The sequence below is a fragment of the Electrophorus electricus genome, chromosome 18 (assembly GCF_013358815.1).
Source record: "Electrophorus electricus isolate fEleEle1 chromosome 18, fEleEle1.pri, whole genome shotgun sequence".
NCBI lineage: Eukaryota > Metazoa > Chordata > Actinopteri > Gymnotiformes > Gymnotidae > Electrophorus > Electrophorus electricus.
This window is the reverse complement of record NC_049552.1, coordinates 7,226,724-7,253,119: the sequence shown is the minus strand read 5'-3', so window position 1 is coordinate 7,253,119 and position 26,396 is coordinate 7,226,724. Positions and strand designations below refer to the sequence as shown.

General features: G+C 45.0%; 2 protein-coding genes across 9 annotated transcripts; one reads left to right on the top strand and one right to left on the bottom strand.

Annotated features, from left to right (window-relative positions):
• Positions 1-22: 22 nt before the first annotated feature.
• On the top strand, positions 23-13,421 carry cdk11b (cyclin-dependent kinase 11B). 6 transcript variants are annotated; one of them, XM_035536356.1, is made up of 19 exons: positions 23-127; positions 953-1,083; positions 1,663-1,778; positions 2,024-2,151; positions 2,253-2,397; positions 3,134-3,273; positions 3,497-3,646; positions 5,025-5,120; positions 5,919-6,035; positions 6,193-6,282; positions 6,886-7,085; positions 7,632-7,844; positions 8,075-8,180; positions 8,297-8,418; positions 8,672-8,779; positions 8,953-9,069; positions 9,562-9,710; positions 12,232-12,421; positions 12,745-13,421. In XM_035536356.1, the coding sequence occupies exons 2-19, from the start codon at positions 973-975 to the stop codon at positions 12,835-12,837; spliced, it is 2,391 nt and encodes a 796-aa protein (XP_035392249.1). In that variant the 5' UTR covers positions 23-127; positions 953-972; the 3' UTR covers positions 12,838-13,421. The 6 variants fall into 6 exon arrangements, with proteins under 6 accessions (XP_035392249.1, XP_035392247.1, XP_035392248.1 ...); XM_035536354.1 differs by having other exon boundaries at positions 3,062-3,273; XM_035536355.1 differs by having other exon boundaries at positions 2,250-2,397.
• Positions 13,422-14,234: 813 nt separating this feature from the next.
• mmp23ba (matrix metallopeptidase 23ba) lies at positions 14,235-25,376 on the bottom strand. Of its 3 annotated transcripts, none has more exons than XM_035536362.1 (8): positions 25,053-25,376; positions 20,571-20,710; positions 19,731-19,870; positions 18,618-18,785; positions 17,921-18,085; positions 17,378-17,488; positions 15,021-15,147; positions 14,235-14,812 (listed from the first exon to the last, which is right to left on the bottom strand). In XM_035536362.1, exons 1-8 carry the CDS (start codon positions 25,173-25,175, stop codon positions 14,638-14,640), a joined length of 1,149 nt encoding a protein of 382 aa, XP_035392255.1. In that variant the 5' UTR covers positions 25,176-25,376; the 3' UTR covers positions 14,235-14,637. The 3 variants fall into 3 exon arrangements, with proteins under 3 accessions (XP_035392255.1, XP_035392257.1, XP_035392258.1); XM_035536364.1 differs by having other exon boundaries at positions 20,571-20,706; positions 25,053-25,139; XM_035536365.1 differs by lacking the exon at positions 14,235-14,812 and having other exon boundaries at positions 15,060-15,241.
• Between the last annotated feature and the right edge of the window lie 1,020 nt (positions 25,377-26,396).

Genomic DNA, 26,396 nt, shown 5'->3' with positions numbered 1-26,396 from the left:
CCGACCTGGTGCACTAGATGGCAATATTTACTTTTGCCTCTAGGAATAACCCGGAAGTACTTTTTCAGAAGGCGAAAGAAGTTATTTGTTTTTCCGGTGTTTTAAAAACGCGCCGAGTAAAACTCAGGTTTGTAAATTACTTTATTCCAGTTAACATTCCGCGAGTTCATGTCGGAGAGAATCCGCGTAAATATTATGAGACGTTTAGCGATGCTGGGATCGTTCACTCGTCTAATGAATGGTGTAGAGATTAAGTAAAGATAGTTATCTTGGATGGCAGAATGCCGTGAGCCCGCTCGCTAGCTGGCTAGCGTTAGCATGGTTACGAAAAACGAGACAGTCCAGTTCACTCGGATATCGAGCCTTCGCAGACGGTAAAAGAGCGTCGGTGTTCCGTTAAAGGTGTCTAAAACTAAGTTTGCAAGACCTTTTTGGCTGGCTAGAGAGCTAGGTATGTAAGAACGTGGGCTTTCGGTTGCCAGCGAGCCAGCACCTCGTATACTACAAAAACTTTGGGCTTTGTTAGGTTTCTCTGTTTACCAGTGAGACGTCGACGTTCCTGCAATGAAAAATATACTAAGGGCTTATAGGATATTGCCAAGTCGATTTTCATGACCTGTGATGAGAGTGGGTATAGAGCTTAAGTTTACATTTCATGGTCAGACCAACCCACTAACTCTCCTGCTCACTTGTGATTTACACACGTTCTACAATCAGGAATTGATCGAGAACCGCCAGTGGTTGTATTGAAATGATCCCACTGATGGAAAACGTCCTTTAAAAACTGCGGTTGTAGAGTTGGAAAGAAATGTGGGCTTGCTTGTTTGCTGTTCAATTGCATTGTCTGGCCAGGTAATATGGGTACTCTTCAGTAGCATCCTGACCTCTGTAACCGTTTAAATGAATGACGTAGCTGCGACGTGGTTTGCTCCATGTTGCTCTTGTCTTGCAGTTGGTGGCGACTTGGAGCTGATGGGGGACGAAAAAGAGACCTGGAAAGTGAAAACGCTCGATGAAATTTTGCAAGAAAAAAAACGCAGACGAGAGCTCGAGGAGAAAACCGATGCCAAGCGCCTGAAAAATGTAATGTTCCATCCTTAGTTCCAGATTAATGATTTGAAGCTCTGCCAAATGATGAATCCTTCTTTGGGATGATTATTCCAGGTCTCAGGTCGTTCCTTAAAGCTGTATAATGGTGAAATCAATATCTACTAAGTGTACAAAACCTATGTGACATCTTTAGTTTGGTATTGTATTCCACTTACCTTTTTAGATGCACATTGGATTGAACTGTGGATCTTGCTGTTCCGCACAGTCAAACCTGTTGTCACCAAAAGTATATTTGTTGTTTAGCCTCCGCCACGTCAGATCTTTGTCTTACATAACTAATATATTAACAAAATATGATCTTTAACCCATCCTACTGTATTCATCTGCACTGATTAAAGTGTTTTTAAGGGGAGGTGAGTGAGGGTTACTCTTGGATTAACCAGGTCTGTCGCTTCTGAGCAGAGAGTGTGGCCCTGGGGGTGTCCTAAATGTTTTGCACATTTGGTGTAAATTGAATTGTTTAAGTGCCTGCGTTTCGCCAGTGATTTTTAACGTTAGGTATACGTACTCTTTGACCAAAGCAGCCTCTCTCCTCGCTTCCTCTGTGGGCAGACGGATGATCGGGAATCAAAACGGGACACTCCGGAGGAAGGAGAGCTGCGGGACCACAGGATGGAAATAACAATCCGGAACTCTCCGTACGTGCGGGAGGACTCGATTGAAGACAGGTGTGGGAGCGGCTCGGCCTTCACATTCCTCCTCCCATGCAGCCTCTAAGTTCGCCGCGATGTCCTACCGTGGCAGGAAGCTGTCCAACTTCACATTCATATCTGCCTGCGACAGTGATTGCATGTCCAGCTTACTGGAGGATGAATTTTTTTTGTTTCATTTTGAGTGCTCAGGCATCAAGCAGTGCACTGAAGCTGAGTTTTCTTGACAAGCTCTCTCTCCCTCTCCCTATCCCCATCCCCAGAGGAGAGGAGGACGAATCACTGGCCATCAAGCCCCCACAGCAGATGGCGAGGAAGGACAAGTCGTACCACAGAAAGGAGGAGAAGCGGAAGGAGAAGAGGAGGCACCGGAGCCACTCGGCGGAAGGAGGTAGGCCACAGCCCCCCCAACCAAGCGCGTCCTCGCCCGGGCCAAAAGCCACGCCGTCGCTTTGGCCGCACAACAGCAAACGCTCGTTTCCCCCAAAGCAGGGAAACACGGCCGGGCGAAAGACAAGGAGAAGGAGCGGGAGAACGAAAGGAGGAAGCGTCAGTGGCAGGAGGACAACAAGGCTCGCCGCGACTACGAGCGACAGAAACGACGCGACCAGGCCAGGGCCCACTCCCGCAGAGAGAGGTGACGCACACTCTCCCTCGCTTCACTGCTATACCTCAGAGACGGCCGTGAAGTGCGCCACGTTGCTTAGAGAGGGTTTTAACGGCACACCGCATATTCAAGGGACAAGCCGATCCCAAAGTCTGCAGACTGTTTAGTCTGCCGGTTTTCAGCTGTACACAGAATGTGCCTTAGTGCACTGGCTCCGCGCTGTTCTGGCCACGGTCGCCAAAACCGCCGAGAACCCCGCAATTTGAAACGTAAATAGCTGAGGGAATGTCTGGCTCTCAAAGATCAATCAACTAGAGCAGTGGTTTCTTTTTGGCCTTAAATGCTGTAACTCATAGATGCCTCCAGCAGTGTTCAGCAAGCTTAGTACAAAAGTAGTTTGTAGTGCACCATTGCCAATAAACAGTCCTGGATCAAGGATATTTGATATTTTGCTTGCTGTCGGTAGTAATGTATACCATGAATTTAAAGTATGAATCAAAATCTTAAATACATGACTGCTTTTAGGTTACAGGAGTATGACTTTAAAAAAAAGAACAGTATCAGCTTTTGTTGTACTTTTTGTTGTAGTCTTTTGGTTAATAGTTATCTGCATGTTCCTTCAGTGTGTTGGTCATAATAGGTTTACCTGAAAGTGAAACGTTGTATTTCCTGGCTCCGGGACGGGGCCACCCAGCCTGTGGGTTGCGAGCGACGAACCCCTAGGCTGGTCTCCACTAACCCTCCGGGGCCCGGGTGCCGCCCGCAGGGACCGGCTGGAGCAGCTGGAGCGCCAGCGCGAGCGCGAGCGGAAGCTGCGCGAGCAGCAGCAGAAGGAGCAGCGTGAGCACAAAGAGAGAGAGCGGCGCGCTGAAGAGAGGCGCAAAGAGCGCGAGGCGCGCCGCGAAGGTATTGGATACCCTTTTGTGGGTGTAATTTAAAAAAACAAAAAAAAAAAACACATTTTATACTATTTATGTATTTAACTGCTGGCCTTCCTGGCGAGCAGTGCATTTGAAAGTTGATCTCAGTCCATGTAGCCCTGCAGACTGCATGTTTGGTAAGCAACTCAACTCAGACCATCACTGTCCTCCATGAGCAGCTCCAACCTCGTTCTGTCCCCTCACCCCAGGCCCACCCTCCCACCACCGGGGCGGCACCGTCGAAGAGCACGCAGACAAAGCAAAGTCCCGGCACCGGAGCCGCAGCCGGAGCCGGAGCCGGAGCCCGGCTCGGCAGCAGAGAGAGCCCAGGGCCGAGAGTGACGAACGACGGAGGCCAGGCGAGTCTGGCCACGCACGCCACGTTGGGATCACCACGACCTTAGTGTTCGCGACAGATAAATGGGACGGGCACATGGCTCAATCAAACCAACCAACCAAACACTAGATACATTGCCGTGTAATACCACATGTTCCAATGTGTTCTCAGTAATGGAGTGAGATTTGAAGCCTTTGGATAGTTCACCACACGGGGACTACTGACGGGGAGGTGGAGTAGCTACCCTACTCTGCTTCCTTGGCAAAGTGTGAACGGATGCTTGAACGCTTTTCTCAAAAGAAAAGAACATTCTAATCATTCTGAAAAACAAAGACTAGCTACTAGTCTTTTGATGACGGAACCAACCGAATTTAAAATCATAACTGGAGTAATTGCGGATTGGACTGTAATATTGGTACGTTTTCAGTGCCAGCAATCATGGCTAAAGGTCTCCAGCGACCTTTGCGGGGTCCCGTTTAACACCCTCTGCTTCTTTTTGGAAAGCTACACTTTTTCAAGCTTCAGAACTTCAGTTGTATGATATACTACTAGGCTGTCAAGTTTCCACACGTTATTGTTGTTGTTATTGTTATAATTTACATTTATATAGCACCTTTCTTTCTTTACAGATATATATTAGCTTTTACAATCACTCACACTGATGCCTAACGCAATGATAATAACTAATGCAGCCTTTTTGCTACAATGTGAAGAATCTTCCAGATCATTACAATACAGGGGAGGATATGAACACACATGATAACTGCTGCCCTTATAACCAAAGAACCCGAAAGGTTTGGTCGATACTTCGTGCACCTTGGCCTAACTGGTAACTGTCAGCTTGATGTCACGTGAAATCACAAAATAGACATGCTCATTTCTTCTTGCACCGATGCTGCAAGTTACTAGTGGTCTGTTAGTGTTATTACCATTCTAGATGTCATTTATGAGTACATACCAGGTTATTTCCACACTGTAAAGTGAGGTTCAGCCAGGGTTTTTCCTGCAGACCTTAATGGGCCAGTCTAGCCCGGCGTGGTAATAAGACACTTTGAACGGTGTGTGCTAGCCATTAGCGTTCCATCACCGGCGCGGTATGTCTTGTGGTCTGGTGGGCTGCTGCCCCGAGCTCGTCACATCACCCGTTTTCCCTCACGTTTTGTTTTGTTTTTTTCTTTAGTGCTGTTCTTTATGCAAGGCGCCCGTTAAAGTGCCGAGAAGCATTTACTGCAGGAAGGATGAAGTTACACAACAGACACCGAACATAATCTGGGCTGCTGGATGTGCCAGCGGTTTTCAACACTTGATGTTTTTTTGGAGGGGGGGGGTTTAAAGATCTGGTGATGTTTTCTGGAGAATAAATAAATTTTAAAAAAATGTCCTCCTCTTTTTTTCTTCAGTGAAAGAAGAGAAGCCAGAAGACAGAGACCTGCTGGCTGACCTCCAGGATATCAGTGACAGTGAGAGAAAGACTAGCACAGCAGAGTCCTCGATGGGTAAGAGGCATGCACGCGTGTACGTTCCCGGAAACTAGTCCAAATATTGACCAGTGTGTGTAGGCTGTTTACATACCAGTTGTAGCTGCTTTTGTTTCCTGTGTGTAATTAAAGGGCCAGTGGTAACTGGTATGATACGTATGATGTGTGTAATTAAAGGGCCAGTGGTAACTGGTATGATACGTATGATGTGTGTAATTAAAGGGCCAGTGGTAACTGGTATGATACGTATGATGTGTGTAATTAAAGGGCCAGTGGTAACTGGTATGATACGTATGATGTGTGTAATTAGAGGGCCAGTGGTAACTGGTATGATACGTATGATGTGTGTAATTAAAGGGCCAGTGGTAACTGGTATGATGTGTGTAATTAAAGGGCCAGTGGTAACTGGTATGATGTGTGTAATTAAAGGGCCAGTGGTAACTGGTGTGATGCGTATGATGTGTGTAATTAAAGGGCCAGTGGTAACTGGTATGATACGTATGATGTGTGTAATTAGAGGGCCAGTGGTAACTGGTATGATACGTATGATGTGTGTAATTAGAGGGCCAGTGGTAACTGGTATGATACGTATGATGTGTGTAATTAAAGGGCCAGTGGTAACTGGTATGATACGTATGATGTGTGTAATTAAAGGGCCAGTGGTAACTGGTATGATACGTATGATGTGTGTAATTAAAGGGCCAGTGGTAACTGGTATGATGTGTGTAATTAAAGGGCCAGTGGTAACTGGTATGATGTGTGTAATTAAAGGGCCAGTGGTAACTGGTGTGATGCGTATGATGTGTGTAATTAAAGCATCAGGTTCGGCCTCCGAGGAAGATGATGAGGAAGAAGAGGAGTCCAGCAGCCAGAGTGAGGGAAATGAAGAGGGGGAGTCTGGATCAGAGTCTGAAGGATCTGAGCAGAGTGCAGGTCAGTGGATTTTGGTCACCAATAGGCCCAAATATATTGGCTCAGACCAGCTGTTAATGGAATCTGAAGGGGCACCTAGAATTACGTGCAAGGACCGCTGTGGTTAATCCGGCCCTGGTATGTTTTTGTTTTTATTTTTCTCCCTCTCTTTCCGCAGATGATGTCAGCGACGAGGAGCAGTCGGAGGAGGAAGAGGAGGAGGAGGAGGAGGAGGAGGAGAGGGAGAACAGCAGCCACATACCCACTGGTGAGGACGGCCTAAAACCAGACTCTCATCCTCATATCCCAGCTTGCCCTCTCAGCTCTACCTCGGCAGTGCACAGGCCAAATGCACACTCAGATGTTTCTTGCGATCCCCAGCAAGCAGCCCTTGTGAGGTCCTTGTTCAGGACAGGGCTTCCTCGGATTAATCCGCGCCCAACGATCCTTTCAACCTGGAGGGAGGAAAGGGGGAATAAAAACGGATAAAAACCACAAGATCTGATAAAATATGGAAGGTGGGGGGTGATGACCTCCATTAGAATACAAGAGCATGGAAACAGTGTGAACATTGTGTGGGCTTCTCCCTCTTAAGTCTCAAGTGCTTAAGTTACTGTATTTTGAACTAGCTGTCATCTGTTTATTTACTTCCATAAGACAGTAAAATATTCTAAAGGGGGGAAAAAAAAGTTGTCATGACAACTTGCAGCAGTCGATCAAGTAGACCCGTTGGCCTCATGTTTTGTTCTGATTTGATGTGAAAGCCTGTGAAAATCTTAATACCTAAGCAAGCATCCAGAAGGCTCCATATAGCTACAACAGAAGTTGTTCATTTCAAACTGTTGAATGTGTTGGGCACTTTCCTCCTCAGTCCCAGAGTCGCGCTTTGATCATGACTCCGAGGAGAGTGGTGACGAAGAGGAGGGAGAGGAAGACGAAGAGGGGGTCGACGCGACCCCTCAGTCTCATTCGCAGTCGGCCACGCCGGAGGACAACTACATCCCAGACTCGCCGCCCGTCTCTCCGGTGGAACTGAAAAAAGAACTGCCCAAATACCTGCCTGCCCTACAGGTACACCGCAGGGTTGCCACATCTTCATAAACCTACCTCGAGGATTTGGTGCATCCATAAATCACTACCGTTTGAAATTGTACACTTACAAGTCAGTATGTGAACCACCTACCTCGTGCGCGCACACACACAGGTAACTTTATATGGGGCTCTTCTTGTATTAGATGCATTTTATGTGCTACAACTGCATGACAAATTGCTGTTAACAGTGTGGTCATCACTGGTCAGGTCATGGTTGATTGACCGTTCTCAGCCCACCACTTACACTGATATGGTTGTGGTGCTTGCGCTGGTATACATATCAAGCACAGCAGCGCTATGAAGTTTTGTCGCTGCTGGGTCTCCACCAGCCAAAAGTCCTGCTGTCAAAAGCTGACCATTGATTAGGATGGCAATAGCTGCACTGTAGTCTCCACCTGTGCACATAAGATCTCTGGACAGTTAGAGCCACACTCAGAATTACCAACCGAATCCCATCATAATTGAAGTTTGCAATCGGGCGTCTTGGAGGCTGCCGCAAAGCGACTGTCGTGTTTTTGCATGCAGGGCTGCCGCAGTGTGGAGGAGTTCCAGTGTCTGAACCGGATAGAGGAAGGCACTTACGGCGTGGTCTACAGAGCCAAGGACAAGAAGACTGACGAGATCGTGGCCCTCAAGAGGCTGAAGATGGAGAAGGAGAAGGAGGGCTTTCCCATCACCTCCCTCCGAGAGATCAACACCATTCTGAAGGCCCAGCACCCCAACATCGTCACCGTCCGGGTGAGCCCTTGGACCCGCTAAGTGTTTTCCACTGGCCTTATGCACGGGGATCACGTTTTCAGCCTGGAAAGGTTTTTAACCCAATTCAAGAAATTGAATGTTCCAAAGTATTTGTTGTTTAAGTGCATTGAATGGTTTCTCAGTTTATCTTAAAGTAGTGGGTTCATAAATTGGTTGCAGGAATATTGCAATAAAAAGTTAACACATCTCTGGCGTGTCCGCACTTGTAGGAGATAGTGGTGGGCAGTAACATGGATAAGATCTACATAGTGATGAACTATGTGGAACATGACCTGAAGAGTCTAATGGAGACTATGAAGCAGCCCTTTCTCCCAGGTAGAGTGACGTAATCGTCATTCCCACACTGCTGGCTTCCTTTGCTTTCTTGCCTTTTTAACATGAAATGCAGACTGCACATATTAAAGATATTTGAACCACCTCTCTGCGTGTAGGGGAGGTGAAAACTCTAATGGTGCAGCTGTTGAGAGGAGTTCGCCACCTCCATGACAACTGGATCCTGCATCGTGACCTGAAGACCTCCAACCTGCTGCTGAGCCACAAGGGGATTTTAAAGGTGCCATTCTTGTCCGAACTGAAAACCGGAATTCTTTTCATCCAGACGAGCATTCAATAACCTTTCTTCTCACTCTCGAGTCAGTCAGCTATATTAACAAGCCTTTTGAAGTTTTCCTGCAGATGCATTTGTGTGTAAATTTGCTATTCACCGAAAGTATGAGAGTCTGAAATTCAGTATTTTGAACGGTAACAGTGTTACTATTTGTTTTCTGTGAGGATAAACTATGCTCATCAGTTTCTGTGTTCCATAGATTGGGGATTTTGGTCTAGCACGAGAGTATGGCTCTCCTCTGAAACCTTACACACCTGTGGTGGTCACCCTGTGGTACCGTGGCCCAGAGCTGCTTCTGGGGGCAAAGGTCAGTGAGTAGCCGTTCAGCCAGTCCTGCTGCAGACATGTCCAGTAATTAACACAGCAGAAGCTGCGTCACTCCCTTCATTAGCCATTTGGGAATCAAATTTCAGCTTTTCCATGGAAATGGAACGTAAAGTTGGGAACCGTAAGAGTGTTTGATTGTCCTGTACATGACAGGAGTACTCTACGGCTGTGGACATGTGGTCAGTGGGCTGCATATTCGGGGAGCTCCTCACCCAGAAACCCCTCTTCCCTGGCAAGTCTGAGATTGACCAAATCAACAAAATATTCAAGGTGAGTTTCAGTTCAGATTGACACATCCCTGGGAAGACAAGTTTTTCTTCACGTCTTTCGGGTTTTTTTGCATGTGTGCTCGTGCTCTCTCTCTCTCTCTCTCTCTCTGATTGACTGTATGTCTCTCTCTGACTCTGTCGTTCTGTCTACATTTCCCTGCGAAAATCAAAGCTTAAGGAGTAGGAAAATAATGATTCACCTAACCACACAATGAATATTTTATGAGGGACTTTGCCAATCCTGTAAACATGAACCAGTTGGTGTACTTTATCCATGCTATGCACTCTCCTCAACACACACACATGCGCACATGCACACACCGGCTAGATCAGCTGTCTAGTATTGAATTCGAGAGTTTGTTCGTTGTACTTTTAATATTCACAGGGAGTGGAGTGCGTCTGGCAAGACGCCCCCCCCCCCCGGCCAACCCGTGTGCGTGTGAGAGACGGCATGTGTGCGCGTGTGTGATTTTTCTTTCTTCCTGTGTTGTAGGACCTCGGCTCTCCCAGTGAGAAAATCTGGCCAGGCTACGTCGAGTTGCCTGCTGTGAAGAAGATGACTTTTACAGATTACCCCTACAACAACCTGCGCAAGCGATTTGGAGCGCTGCTCTCTGATCAGGGCTTCGACCTCATGAACAAGTGAGTCTTCAGGTGTTCCACAGGCCTTGGGATTGGGCCTGCGGTTCCCATCTGTGCCAGGTGTTTTTGTGAGCTTCCTATAGCTCCACCATTCAGGGAGTGTATAGCATACTTCAGCCTGTATGTGTAGGATATCGCAAGTAAGTTTTAAATACCACACTTCATGGTGTGTGTGTGTGTGCGCGCGCGTGCATGCACTCTCCCTATACACACACACATGCACTCATGCAGCGTGTCTGCAGGTGAGTGGGTCAGGGGGTTTGTGTTTGGTCTGTCTGGAGCAGAAGGAGCTTCTCTCCTGTGGAATCTGCCTGGCCTCCTATTTGACACCGGGCAGACGGAGGCAGCAGCCAAATGACACACACTAGTCTGCAGTTGTGATGGCAGGAAAAAGAGCCCCTTCCTCTCCTTCCTCCATGCCTTCATGGACAACTGTTCTATGGATGCGGTAGACTGATCCTCGTGCTGTGTTTGACCGTTGGGTGACAGGCCCAATGTGGTCCATTCGATCTCAACCTGTGCCTAATAGCTCTTTTGATTGTCGCTTTCTCCGTTTCTTTCTTAATGGCCTTGCATAAAGGCAAAGCTCTCTTAAGAAGTCTCCAGACTGCAGGATCTTCAGACATTCTCGGCGGCACCACAGTCACACACAAAAACACCTGTTCCGTGTCAGGTAATCAGAACAAAAGCATGTTTCTGATAAACATCAGTGAAAATCGACATCTCGGCAGAATTCCAAGCTAAAAAGCCCTCCAGCAGGTTATAAATGGAGTTTTTTTCAATACTCAAGAGTTTTTCTTGAGCTGCAGAACGGCTTTTCTACCAGCCAGCCGGAGGTGTCTCTCCGTTAGGAGTCGGTGGGGCGCCACCAGATGTCACTGTAGAGCAGGCCGCAGCATGAGGTGCGATTCAGCTCAACCGGCAGGAAACGTTCTGCGTTTCTAATATTACTGCGTGTGTGTTATGCAAGATGACGCTGGTGCTGTCCTGTAAATCGCAAACGCCGTCCTGTGCGAGTTGTGTAAAAAGGTCTGTTCTGGTCCTGGCAGTCTTTGTCTGAGCACGGGCCGGCCCTTTCTGCGTCGGGGGGAGTTGAGAAGACCGCATGCACACGCTCACCGTGCCTTCGGTGAATAGAATGAAGGAACAGAATGGCGCGCCTCAGTGCGTTTTCTGTATCTGCGTTGTTTAGCCATTTTCTGTCTGCGCTGCGTTTCCCTGCACTGAAATGTTTTGAGATCGTTCCAATCGCATAAGCCTGCAGTCATACAAGGTTAGGCTTCTACTGTAAGAGGTGTGTGAGATCCTATGACTATGATTCGTCATGCCCCCAACTTTGCCCCAGAATTCTAGCGCCAGCTACTGTTTACGTGCCGCGCTTGTGCCCCGTTTTGAATGATTAGCTGCGCTGGCGTGTGGTGTCGTCGATCAGGTGGATGCCACCCGTGCATGTTTCACTGTGCCCCACCAGTTGTGAAATGACACTACTGACCACAGAGCAGCCTAATCGCTATTGAAGGGATGAGTGTTACCAACGTCGTGGGGTAATTCCAGTAGGCTTTCTCTGCGTGTTGTGCAGGTCTCCTTTTTAAAAAAAAATTATTATTTATTTATTTTTTATTTTTTTCAACACGTCCTCCGTTTCTACGTTTAACCATCTTCCATCGCTCAGTGGACGCATGGCTTGCACAATGCTACAGAGGGGGAGTCCGGTAAACTTTGGAGAACAGTGGTCATGTTCGGTCGAAAGTTTGGCCTAAATCAGCTGGAGAATTCCATGCTGTTGACATGGGTTTTTGGACCCACTGACCCTTTTGTTAATGTTTTGACGAGGTCGGTCTGAGAAGCGCCTTTTGGATGTTTGTGACCAGGCAAGGAAGAGACGGGTCCTTGCTAGTGCAAAAGGAAGCTTTTCACAAAGCTAGTATAAGCTGCTGCATCACACAGCAAGTACTGGTGGAATAATAAAAATTGTTTGTTTATTGAGGTGAGCTTTAAATTCAGCAAAACTGCCTCTGCACTAGACGAATGTGGGACTCTGTCCAGACAGTGCCATCCATCACTGCATATTTATTCGCCCAGGCATACACAAAGCAATGTTGTCGGTTTGGAGACAAGGAGAGTCTGTCAGATTGGTAGACATGCAACCGTTTATTCACAGCTGCAGCTAGCTAAACTTTTTTCAGTTTTCAGCTATAGGATTTTTTGGGCGATTTGATATTTTTCATATACACTGATGGGAAACCTTCGGGGGGGGGGGGGGTGAATTCACGGTTAACACTGAGAAAATGGACTAATGCCCAAAAAATAGATGGGATCCAAGTGTTTGAGACCCAGCTGTGACTGATCCAATTTTATTTTGCATATTTATTCATCTTTCACACAAAGCAGTTCAGTTAGGAGATTAAATGTTGGGAAAAAAAAACACTTTTGGGTGTGTGGTTTTTTGTTGTCAGTGGTGGTGGTGATCTTGGTTATTTTAATAAATCAAACCCAACTCTACCGCTTTGAATGGCCATAGATTCCTTACCTACTGCCCTGCCAAGCGGATCAGCGCAGACGAGGCCTTGATGCATGAGTATTTCCAGGAAACCCCGCGCCCCATCGAGCCATCCATGTTCCCCACTTGGCCCGCCAAAAGCGAGCAGCAGCGGGTGAAGAGAGGAACGAGCCCCCGCCCACCAGAAGGAGGCTTGGGCTACAGCCAGCTGGTACGCAGCCCCATAGCTTACATTTATAGCGTTTGGCCAATGTCCCCATCTAGAGCGGCTGGCAGGGGTGAACCTGCCAGTGTTTTGTCTGGAAGGTTTACTGTGCCTTCTGACCTGGAGACATCATTCTTTACAAAAAGAGAATTATTTAAAATGATTACCTTACTGATTTAAAGCACCATCAGTAGACGAGGCCTTGGTCGTTATTTACTGCCGTCAGTTCATTCGTAACATAGAGGCTTTAAAAAACGCAGCACTTATTTTGAATAAGTATTGGCTTTATTTTGCACACCTTTTCATGTGTGTTTTGTCACGTCTTCCAGGGCGACGATGATCTGAAAGACACCGGTTTCCACCTGACCACAGCTAACCAGGGACTGTCCAAGTCTGGTCCAGGATTCAGTCTGAAGTTTTGAGCTTGCATCTCTCGCCCGACTCGGGTACCAGGCCAGAGCAAAGGCGTTCCTCAGCTTCTCTGTGGCACTAATGCCAGGACTCCATTTAAGAGAGCCCAGCTGAAAGTTGACTGTACCTTCCTCTGAGCCTCGCTGAGACAGACGGACTCTCGCAACCTGTTTCTTCGTTGAGAGGGAGCACTTCTTCAAGGACGTTCGACTGCTCTGTCTCCCAGCAGTTAGAGGAATTAACTGCTCCTATATGAAAGAAGCCCAAATTGGTCTTCTGACTTCAGATGTTTGTTTGTTTGTTTTATTTCTTCACCCTTTTGTCTATCACATCTGTTGTCTCTCTTTGTCCAACTTTTAGGTTTTATCTACCAGTACGTTCATCAGGTCTAAGCCTTATAGATTTTAAATTTCAAACCAGACTTTTCCACAGTCGACAATGGACTGTTAACGATTAAAATCCACCTACGGTCACACTCACATACCCTGGACCTATAACTGTAGTTGCGTAATAATGTACTATGCCAAAATGCACTGGAATCTGGGACTGGCATAGGTAAAGTTGTGTAGGAAGAAATAAACTATTTGTAAGTCTATTTATACGCTTATATTCCTCAAGTCACTGACGCTTCTTGGGATGTAGCGACGCAACGTTTGAGGGCTGTAAAGAAGCTGAGTTTTAAAACAGACGACAAGAAAGTGGGGAGGAAAAGCCATGCAGCCTTGAAAGTAACCCCTGCACCAGATGTCCAAAGATGATGTCATTCTTTGCACTGCACATATTCCATGCAATCAAGAGATCTTTGTCTGCCTTCTCTATTTTATTAGAGAGAAAGCCAGAGTGACTTTCCTTTCCAGGCAAATTTCTCCATTTTAGTCAGACACTTAATGATTTGGGTATTGAGAAACAGGAATGATAAAAGAAGCTCGCGCTCCACGATTATACCGTTTCCTTAAGTCCACACTTGACCTTGGGATTTCTCCCGTGTCTCTGGCTCTCCTGGCTAACAAATGCCGTAGTCTGAATTGATATCCACTCATTCAATTGCTAGCATGTTTTAAATCGACCTAATTGCCAGTAAAATGTTCCGTTACGAACAATAGCTACCGGGTTGTAGTTGGCTGAAAACTGAAATGCCCCTAGTGGTCGATCTTGAAATAAATTCCTCTCAGGATGGTTGAAGGGTTATTAATGACCTCTGTATAGGATGTACCTTTCATTGTTAAAATCTATAAGTACCAAGTACTTCAATACATTTTGTGCTTCAGAGACTGGATGAGGAGGCTTAAGCTTTTAGAGGAGTTCTGTCTTCTATGCTTCCCGAGCAGCTGTGCTGCTCATCAGGGAAAACAAAGTCCACTGCAACAGCGTTTCACGGTATTACAGAGAAGCGAAAACAGCCATAGAATAGTTTTGTTTTGTGTTTTTATTTGGCACCTAAATAACACATTTACATAGCTAACACAATAACCCTGACATCAGAACTCTGATTAGATTTGTGTATTAATGCAGTGGACTATGTGCCCAAGTGAGTGAGGTTCCATGGTGCTGCTGTGAACGTAAGCCTTGGGTTCCATCATGGATCTGCCTCTTCTCCATCTCGTCAGCGCTGCCCGCTGTTCCGCACGGCACTCGTTCCCAGGACGGCAGAGCTCATTAGATCAGGGGTATACGGAGGCAGAGAGAAGGCAGAGAGAAGGCAGTGTTGGGGTGTGGGGGTGTGTGGAGCCACTTTCTGGTCTTCCCCGTGTTTCCTCACGTCGCTCGACTAGCATCTGTGCTGTAGTGCACTCCAGAGCGCACCGCGGCCCTCAGAAGCGCACGCGCACCTTCCACGAATAGTTCGTCAAAACCTTGTTCTTCTTCCTCACGATGCAGGTGTACGTACCCTCGTTGATGGCGTTCGCCACAAGGCTAAGGTGGTCGTCCTTCAGGGAGATGTAGCCCGGGTGCGAAACTTCTAGCAGCTCATCGTCTTTGTACCAGCTACCGTGATCAGAGTGTTCACAGGTTATGGGGTTTACGGTCAAACCGACCGCAGGGGGAAGGAAACAAATGGGGGGAAGCTTTGAAAACACAATCATGAAAAGTAATTTCATAAATAACAAATAGCTCATGGATAATCATTCAAAACAGCTGCTAGTGTTGGAGCACCAACTCAGAAATGAAGGTATAAAGGAAAAAATGAACTTACTACACTTTGCCTCGCTTTGCAGCGATTTTCTTCCCACAGCGGAAGGTGAGTTTCTTTCCTTCGGCGACAAGCTTTTGTTTGGTCCGTGGTGGCTTTGGTGTCGGCGCGACAGTGGGAAAGGGAAATGCTGTTCGAGCATTACGACATGGTCATTACATGTGCTGCTGTAAGCATCCGCAAGGTGTGCATGCAACGCTCTTTATGCAAGTCGCCGTCAGGTTCTGTTGGGAAAGACAACTCTCTTTCTGAAGTATTTACTGGTTCCGTTACTGGAGGAAAAGCAAAACTGGCCTCGGAAGAGCAACCGGATTGAGTAATGTTTACACTGCACTCCGAATAAGAACGCACGTTAGCCACAAACATAAAAAAAAAAATTCTTTGGCGTCTCTGCCAGCTTCTAACTAGGAGGAACTGTTGATGTTGCTTTGGTCCTCGTCCAAACAAAGTTGGTCTTCTTGCGTGTGAGGCCCATAAACCACATGCTAAGATTCCAGTGGCTTGTCTTCATGCAAGAAATTTCCCCCAGAAGCCCAGACTTTGCCCTGGCTGCGATGAGAACCGGATTAGGATGTGCATTCCCCCTCTCCTGTGAGCAGACAAAATCCCAGCCCTTCGACGGAGGAGCTGTCCACATCGGGACGTCTTGAGGAGGAGACGTTTCCTGTTGTGTTCTTCCAGGACACGGGTCTGGCTCAAAATCCTCGGATTCCTGAACCGTGGGCCTTTTCTTAGATCCCTCAGCTACCCTGCTGTGCAGTAGCAAGCAACTTTAATACTTAATCATTGATGCCTGATGCCTCACTTTGGTCCAAGACCGGTGCTGTTTCAGGCCCCCCCCCCCCCCTTCCTGAAACATTTGGACCGCTACCTGAGATGTTTACACTCATGCATGTCGCTTCATAGTACCTCGTCCTGGCTTCTGCTCAATGGGGTGCCTTTGCATGATTGGCTGAAATCGACTTAGCCCTCTGGGTAAACTGGTGAAAACCCACACCAATATATCAACCAGTACACGGTTCTTCTGTATATTCACCTGTTTGTTCTGGATCTTGCATTTGGAATCTATATATCACTACATAATGAAACAGGAAGGGATTTTTTTCACGGGTGAGATATATCAGTACATTAGGTACAAGCCTGTGGTCATGTGACCACTCCACTTTTCCTCCACTAAATGACTGGGCAGGGATAGGCCGTTAGAACTTGGCAAACAGAATTCATATCCCTACAGCAAATGAATTAATCACTTATTTTCAACAAAAGTACTGTACATCTGCTGTAAATTTAACGTAAGCTGTACTGTAATGGTTATACTGTCAAATAAAATTACATTTAAATTTTAGATGGAAGACTTTTTCTCTGGGGGGAAAAATATTCATTGCCAAAACTAAAAATCCTGTTAAGTACTCTAAGATTACAAATAGAGATGTTGAAGTCAGACACAAAAACCTTTAAAATGGCATTGTGGCAGAAATAGATGTGTATTTACAAGGCCAATTTCAAATAAACTGTATAAGTCAAATTAAATCACCCCAAATTTCAAATAAACCATTTATGTTTCAATAAAAAAGAGCTTTGTAAGGCAGAAAAACAAAATTCTGCTTTATTTTTGGCCAAATCTGCTTGTTTATTTTGACTTGGGACTGTTGGCTTGGGCCTGTTAATAATAATAATAATAATAATAATAATAATAATAATAACAGAGCCCTTGCAACAACAACAAAAAAAACACATCAGATATTTTAATTTTTGAATTTGTACAACTTTTACATTAAAATGCTAAATATGCTTTATTTCGACTTACCTTATTCTTTCATGTGGGCATTTAAAAATAAAAATTGCAATAATTCTTTATAGTATAGTATTTTATTTTATAGAATGGAAAAATGAATGGACATGTATGGTTTTTCGTTGCATGGGCTCAAGTAACAAGCTAAATTCTAGGCATCTACCATTGTAACGAGTATGATGAGTAGAGAACGCAGGTGCTAGAGGTCTACGATAAGAGTGGGACATTTTGAATGAAATCCTAGTCAGTTTGCTAAAATCTATCTAAAGAAGTGTGTGTTGTGCCCACTGGAAGCAAAGCAAGTATTGTCTTGCCTCTGAATATTTGTAGAAAACATTTGCCTAAATAGTGTTTATGTCACACAAAGAAATGCAGCGTAGTTTTATACTTTGTATTGGATTGCATGTAACGAAGAACTCGATTTGTCTGCATGGCTCTATCCGGACTTCACATCAAAAGTTCAATATATGGCTGTATCGCAATAACTTCACCAACTGGTCCGTGTCTAATGAGAAGTAAATGATCTGCTACACTCGAATGCCTGTCGGCTCCTGGCAGCTGCTCTTACCGTAGCAGAAGTCGCAGCTGTAGGGACAGTGCTTCTGCATGAGTCTCCGTTTGCTTTCGCAGTAGCCTTTCCTAGCCCAAGCAGGACAGATGAATAACCTATCCAGACATCCTGGAGAGAGAGAGAGAGAGAGAGAGAGAGAGAGAGAGAGAGAGAGAGAGAGAGAGAGAGAGAGAGAGAGAGAGAGAGAGAGAGAGAGAGAGAGAGAGAGAGAGAGAGAGAGAGAGAGAGAGAGAGAGAGAGAGAGAGAGAAGGGCACGTGAAAACTACAGAGGTAGAGCTGGAACCAGGGACAAACGTTAGGCTTCACATAAAGATACCGTCCATCATGGTCGCCTCTTAAAATTCACCTGCTTTTAAGGACTCTTTGAGATCGTTATTGGCCAATGGCACAACAAACCTTTCCTGCCATTCGTCGCAGGAATTTTTAAGCAGCTTTGAATAAGCACGCGGTACCCGACTTTGCCCGTTGCTGTCAAGAATTGCTCGAGTTTTAACCGGCTTCGGACAAGCTTGCTCTACTTGGACAGAGTGGTTACGTACCGTAGAGCCGTTGTAGGCCCCAGACGTCGTCTTGGGTTATTAGCTTGCGGCCTGTCAGCGTGGCGTTGAGGTGCATTATGGCTGTGGGGTTCTGGGAGTGCATCAGACCCAGTGCATGTCCAACCTCATGAGCTGCTACGTGCACCAGGTCAGTCAGCCATACGCCTGCCATACACATGCATCCATATGAAATGGTCCCCTTGCCTTTAATTAGACACCTTGTGGTGTGAATGTTAAATTACATGTAATAAAATGTATCTTGCCTGCTAGAAAGGAAACAAGGAATAAGGATTCCGCCTTTACTTTGTTTCGGCTCAATCTGTGTGGAACAGGATTCTGTAGGATTGTTGCACACCTTGAATACGTGAAGACACTGCAGCCCTCGGTGTGGTTTTAAGAACACAGACGTCTGTATAATTCTAGCATAATCTCCTACTGTCGCAGTTTTTTGGAGGTAGTATTTGTCTGTTATAAGTCCTCGACCTTCAGTAATTACACCAATCAATACTCCACCAAGCGCACCTTACCCAAATGCGCATGGCCATACGTACCTATGAGCACGGGATGGATCACTGAGCTCAGTGATCTTTAATTTGGGTAAATTCTGGCATGACCTCATCATCGGTCTAAACCACTGTCATATGACCGAGAGACACAAATAAAGCAAAGTGAAAAAAAATAAACTAAATGCACTAGCCTTTCTTCCAGCTGAAACGCATGTTCCCCAGAATCCAGTACTCATCATCATCGAAGTGGATCTCTCCGGTCGTGGGGAAGAAGGCGTGGGCCAGCTCACCGGTGATGCCGTCAAAGCAGTGATGCAGGTAGGACTGCAGGCAGTCTGTATGGTTTACAGAGTAGAAGCCTGCCAGAGCAAAACGTTCACTCACGAGCGGCCCTCCAGCACAGACGAGCACCTGGAGATCAGCAAGGCCGCACTCTCCAACAGCCGTAAAAGGCCCCGAGGAGCATAAATCGCGCGAGTCGGCTCTGCACGTTTATGCTGAAAGTAGCTCTCCGTGTCTCCCCCACGCGCGCGTACGTGGAGATCGACCGTAATTTCTTTAACGCACGCTGACTTTGACAGGAATTCTGAAATCCCACGACGATCAGCTTCTGAATTTGACCCAGGATGTCCAGCCTGTGGCCAAAATTCCATTAAAACTGGGGCGGCCAGCCACTTGTGTGTCACGTTTTGTTTTATTTATTTGTTTTCTTTTTAAAATTAGATTTGCTTCGTAAGGATTTTTAGTCTTTCTTTGGGGGGGGGGGTCCTCCCACAATCGTGACTTGAATCCCCCAAAAATGTCATTGTGAATTAAGGATTGACCTCAGCTGACAACTCTGTGCATACAAGGCAAATTGATTTAACGTTTGCTTTTTTGCAATATGCACTTCATATGCAATCCAGCATGAATATTGTGACAGAACATATTTCTGTATCACATTGTGCCAGTACTAGTGCAGATAGATTTCTTTATTTAAGCCTAACTATGCCCACATTTCGTCAGGTAAATAAACCTTAAGCCTCTGTGTCCACCTTGCATTTATTAAGTTAAAAAGGCTCTATGTGCACAGCTAGAAGAACGTCAGCCGGCGTTTTGGCATTTTCTATCAAATCCCGCGCCTGCAAAAACATTCCTGAAACAACAGTTCTGCCATACAAGCGATGTACTGCCATTTCAAATGAATAGAACCGATTATATTCCCACTACTCTTGTTCTGCCATGCTCCAGGCATACGCCGACTAACACCTGGGCGGACGTTCCTCCGGGCCGGGGTGCGCGAATGAGAAGCGCAGTAGCCGTACCGATTTGGATGTCGGCGTCCTGGTCGGCAGGCACCTCTCTGAAGCTGAACGGCGACACGTCGCTCCACATGGCGAAGGCTTTGGCGATGCCCCTGCGTGTGTCGCTGGCGTTCAGCAGGTTCCTCGGGAACGACAGCAGCCTGCAGCGGACGTTGCGAACGGTTTTATGCAACCGTAACACGTAAATACGTAAAAAACATCTTGGACAGGGACTACTGCCCTTCTGATGGCATGTAGAGTGCAGTGTCTGACCACAGAAGCCCTTTATACTTTGTTTAAACTTGTACTAGCACAACCCCCACGACCAGTGGGAGAATGGTTAAGGATTACCCGTGCTTTGGAAATAAATCGACCAGTGATGAATGGGGTGGTTGATTCATTGTGCATGGTAACATATGGCCTACAGATGGTCTCTGCTGTACAAAAGGCCTGTATAATATAAGTGTAGTGTGTGTAGGTGTGTGTGAGGAAGGGTAGTGTGTGTAGGTGTGTGTGAGGAAGATGTTTCTAACAAACTGTGGGTGAATGAGTGAACGGTGTTCTGAGCACTGTAGTGGTTTGATATACAGACTGCCAGGAAAAACAAAGAGTCAAAAAACAGACATTTCTTTCTGACATGCTGTGGGCAATGTTTTGGCAGGGCTGACAAACAGTCTGGGTTGGGTTTCCCAAACGCTTCAGAGCACGAAGCTCATCGTTAAATTTTACAGCGAGTATGTCGCCATATCACTCTCGCTCTCCTTTAGGATTTTCTTCGCACCACGAAGCGTGTGGGAAACGCAGCCCTGGACGTTCAAATGTTTCACAAGGGGCGTACGAAAACACAAGCAGAACTCCTACTTGTATGTCAGCTTGAAGTTGTCCCATTTAAGCTTCTCCGGTGTCAGGGTGTAGCGCTTGTTCCTGGACAGGTGAAGCGCATGGGACCGGGCATCTTTGCGAATTCCAATGATCAAAACACCAGACATGTCCGCTTCTTCCTTGGACAAAAAAACCTCAGATTAGCCAAATGATCATTAAGTCTAGTTCCGTTTTTTTTTCCCTTCTATGAAGCTTCTCTCCTCATATGCCCTCCTCCAAAGTCACGCTCATCTAACAGCTTAAACGGTGCGTTTTAAACCCACGCATCTTGAATGAATTAGTCAGATAGGCAAGTCTTGTTTGAAAATGGGCAAAAAAAAAAAAACGTGTTTTGCCTTGGCGGGATGCAATGTTTTGTTGTACTTGAAGTATTGTGACTTGTGTACTTATAGAAGTGTCTACAGTGAAGCAGGAGACAAGCTTTTTAGACAGGACTGAAAACATCTATCTGCGTATTTAGTCTGGGAGCTGGGTGTAGAGTAACTTCAGTTGCACAAAAAAACATTTTTGAAATGAATGATCAATATTCATAACAATGTATTTGTTGAAGGTGGAATATTATTTGGGCCACAAAAGAAAACTGACTCCAAAACAGGAGGCCTGATTAATCAAACCCAGAGGTTGTATATTAATATCTCCAAGTATATTACATAATTATTACATGCATGAGTTAGGCAACTACAGTCACTTGAAGATATTGTTCCATAATTCACGCATTGTAATGTGAGTGTATCAGATTAGTGATTCATCGCATACTTGAGACTTGATGTGTGGTTTAGCACTAGTCGTGAATCCGTGTCTGTCTTTGTCCTTACATGGATATTCGCTTTGCAGATGCAACGGCAGCATGAGCTGGGAGACTTCGCCGTGTGTGGCACTTCTGTCGCTCACAGCGGAGAAAGTCATTCATAAAGGACGTGTGTGCTAGTCGAAATGTGTACCGAGAGCATCGCAGCCTGGGGACGCGCAGCGCGGTCTCGACCCCTGTTGCAGTATCTCCAGTCTGCAACTGTTTGAAACTTTGCGGTACACATGTACCTTATGTAACTGGATGACAGTCTGAATAATTTGGATCATCATTTTGCGAGTTAGTAAACTTGACTTCTCTGGAACAAGCAGACAACGAAATAAAAATTCTTGGTAGCAAAGAGCTGTTGGAACCATCCCCAGCAAATAAAACACGGACACACACGTACATTAAACGCGTCCATTAAACACTGAACACTTGGTAGATACGCTATTAAAAGACAAATTACCTCCCTCATTCGGTAAGAGTTTTACTGTGTACATATGAAAGAACACCAGAGTTTCTTTTTCTCTCCCGGGTCAAAATAAAACTGAACACTGCTTATGATATGCTTCAAAAGTTATGTATTAGATTAAAACGTTTCAGTATCAGCCTTGGCTGTGTTTTGTCTGCGGTGCTGGACTGTTCTGTCTTTGAAGCAGTTATGTAGTTGTAAACTTCCCCCAGCAGTAACCGAATGTTGAACCCAATCCTTTTATATCGGAAAACACACATGTACACCCCTGCCCAGTGCCAGGTCTCTGGGTTAAAAGTTTACAGGCTCCAACCCCGCTGCACCAGTCATAGACCTCGAACTATTGCACGCTTTAATCAAGAAGCCCACATCCTACGGGCCGTGCATCTGCATATATCTTCATATATCTTATATGGCTTATATATCTTCATATAGCTTATATGTCTTATATAGCTTATAAATCTTCATATAGCTTATATAGCTTATATATCTTCACATATAGCTCATATATCTTCATATAGCTTATATTTCTTCATATATCATATATCTTCATATAGCTTATATATCTTATATTTCTTCACATATATATCTTATATATCTTCATATTGCTTATATATCTTATATATCTTCATATAGCTTATATAGCTTATATTTCTTCATATAGCTTATATAGCTTATATTTCTTCACATATATAGCTTATATATCTTCATATTGCTTATATATCTTATATATCTCCATATAGCTTATATATCTTATATTTCTTCACATATATATCTTATATATCTTCATATTGCTTATATATCTTATATATCTTCATATAGCTTATATATCTTATATTTCTTCATATAGCTTATATAGCTTCAATTGCATATATCCGTTTTGACGCTAACCCCTCACGTCTGGAGCGGCCACTGTTCATCGCGGGCCTTCGGCCAAACCTCAAAATGACCCGTATGTACAAGCTGATAACAGCCGTTTATGGAGCAAGAGAAGGCAAGGGGGCGGGGGCGGGAGACGGGGGCGGGAGACGGGAGACGGGAGACGGGGGTGGAGGCGGAGGCGGGAGACGGGGGTGGGCTGCGAGGCGGAGGAGACATTCCTGAGTCGAAACAGTCCCAGGACAGGCCATGTAGTCTGGCTTTATATCACATGCTTTCGCAGGGTTGTTGTTCTAAGCTAAGCTCTTGGCAAGACACTTGCTCCCCCTTTTTTTTCCCAAAGAAAAGAAATGGAAAACGGGAGAGGAGAGAGAGAGAGAGAGAGAGAGAGAGAGAGAGAGAGAGAGAGAGAGAGAGAGAGAGAGAGAGAGAGACATGGCGTTTGAAGTGCAAGGCGAGCGCGGCAGAGTCGAACCCCGGTACGAGGCCGGGGGTGGTGGAGCCAGAGTCGACCCTCCTTCCTGTGAGCGCGCGACGTGTCGCTACGTACGCGCGCGCTCTGCTGACGAACCCCCACGCGCGACGCAGGATTGAGGCAACCGCGCGACGCACTAAATGGCTGAAATGTTTAATCAAAGTGAACGTGCTCAATGGGCTAGGCGCTTCTGTACACGCAATGAAATACAAAAGCCCTCTTTCACCTTAATTATTCGGTGAGATTGTAAACCAAGTTTATTTGCTGTTTAAACATTTATATGTGGACCTAAAAACATACTGCATGTTGCTGCGTGCACTTTACAAGATAAATAATTTACATTAGGCCATTTCACGCCCTGCCACAATCTGTTTGATTAAAGAGTGTCCCACTTTAAAAAGATTTGGGTTTGGTCCTTTTTAAAAAATAATAATAATAATGCTGAACGCTTGTGTTGACTCTCCGATGTAATGGTATAAACCTTTTAACCAATCTTCAGATCACAGCTTCAGAATCCCTAGTCCACAAGTAATGAAGTTGCATAAACATACTAAACAAACATAAACCGTCCAAGCCCTTTGACTTTGTTAGGATTTGAAGAGCCCTTTATGGCAGAAACAATCCCTGGTAGTTCTTTATATACCGAACAGGCCTGCCCAAGATTTGTTGTTAGGCGCAAAAAGTAGAATTAAAAAATATTTTTAAGTGATGTTTTGGTTTTGCATAAAAACCATAAAAAGGCCATTATGGCCTTTCATAAGAGAACCTGTGTAGAACAGATTGCGTGACTGAAGCAGTAAGAATCTGCCAATCAGATACTCAGTTCATGCTTAATTAGTCACATAAACAGTGTGGCCACTTTACAAGGCCTTCCGTATTAAGGCTACCAGAAATCACTATGTTTGAACCGGACTCTAAACATGACTAAAGTTCACCGTTGCGGAAAAACTTTTGACGTCTGCAAAAGATTTACCCCATACTTTTTACAAGCCTTTAATGCACTTTTTACACACACACACACACACACACACACACACACACACACACACACACACACACACACACACACACACACACACACACACACACACACACACACACACACACTCATCGTCCTATCAGTGTGAGACTGGAGTGCTTTAATAAATCGTCATAGGAGTGCGGTCTAAGAAATTGCTATAACACGTCAAACAAGAGGCACGTGCAACAGATGCTGATACATGCACTGTCCTGTTAATATAATAAAGTCATGATAGTTGCTATAATTCATCGCGGATTAAGCTGACTCATTCATGTGCATATATCCATAATTATTTCCATCATCCACAAAATAAGATAAAAGTTAAACGATAACGATAATACATGCAGATGTAGCATAGTGTTGTAAGACTTCAAAACCATTACTTAAAGTCTACTGTCTTTTTTTGTTATCCGATATGCAAACTAATTTATACATTACATTTTACAGGCGATGTAATAGACCATAAGATGACTGTAATTATTAGTCTCCTTAGGAGGCTAATTATCGTTCGGAATGAAACAAACAAAAAAGAATGTCAAATTTACGCTCGTGCAGAACGTCCGGGAGGGATGGACATAGAATACAAAAGCAATTCTGTTTGTAACCCTAATTCATGTTTGATAATAGTAATGGAAAGTCATCAAAATCCATAGGCTGTTGTCAAACCATTGATCGTTTGATCTGTAAGACCTGCTTTTTCTCCCTAACAATATCATACGTGCAAGTTTCGCACACAATCGATGCCGCATTCTGCTACGCGACACGCACTTTTGATGTGAAGTAGCGTCCTGAAGCAGCCTGGTGAGGAAGAATTCACACCATACCTCAAATCTCCAAGTAGGAAAAGCTGTGGCTTCGTGCATCACCGTTAAGAAGACGCCGATCACCGCCGCCGCAAGAACAACCCCAGCGCACTCTTCTTTTCGCATACTTGTCTGGCACACCATGGTTGCAATGTCGCCGTCCAAATTTTTAACCGAAGCGAATATTTATTTACTTTCTCCACCATTTATTACCCTTTGATTTACTGGCGTTCCATCGGGGTTAGGAATTTGACCGACAGCCTGTGTGCAATGTTAAATTTAGGGATGCAGGTAGGGAGAGCGAAATCTCCGGTCTGCCACGGTCCGAAATGAGTGGCGGTCACGTTCCAGACTGTGGAGCTATAGTTGAATTTTTTCCTCAGACTCCCGAAGCACACCTCCAGAGCCTGCCAAATGGTCTCACATTACTTCAATGGAGATCACTGCCTGACAAGTATTAGTAAAGGAAACCAGCTGTACGTACTGTAATTCAATCAGTACGGATTAGGCCTACAGTTTTAACTGCTTTTATCCTAAACTGTGAGATTCATATATTTATTAAACATAATTTGATTCTCTTGTATGCACAAACGGGTCTATTACATTTATATTCATTGCTGATTGCTGTGGAATCTTTCTCTCTCTCTCTCTCTCTCTCTCTCTCTCTCTCTCTCTCTCTCTCTCTCTCTCTCTCTCACACACACACACACACACACACACACACACACACACACACACACACACACACACATTCAGTCTACTAAATATAATTAAATCAAGGACCAAGTTCATTAGATCATTCCTTTCCATTGGGAATGACACTACACTTCACGAGCGGTTAATTTAACTTAACAATATGCTTCAATAGATATACAGCCTGACGTTCATTTATTCCCCTCTTATTCAAACTTTATTTAATCAAAAAATAAGACTATTAGCAAAAATAAACAATAAAAATAATAATCCAAGAAGGAAAAAAGATGCAAATGTGTTATGAGCGAAGCACAGTTAGAGAGAGCAAAGACATTTGCAAATTTTGCAAATTTCTATATGACATGGCATGAAGTTATGTCATGATCAGTAAAACATACTGTATATTACTTCGTGCAATTTATAAATCTAAATGATAAATAGATAATTTACATTAGGCCATGTCAAGCCCTGCCACAATCGGTTTGATTAAAGACAAGAAAAGAGTGTCAAACTTTGACAGTATATGCGTCTCACTTTACCAATGTCCTTTAAAAAGATTTGGGGTTTGGTCAGATGAGGTTTGAAAAGGCGTCATTTTATTTGTGTTTGTGTTCATTTTCATTTTTAAACTGTGTAAAAGACATGATCTTATGTTGTTATATATGGCATTAA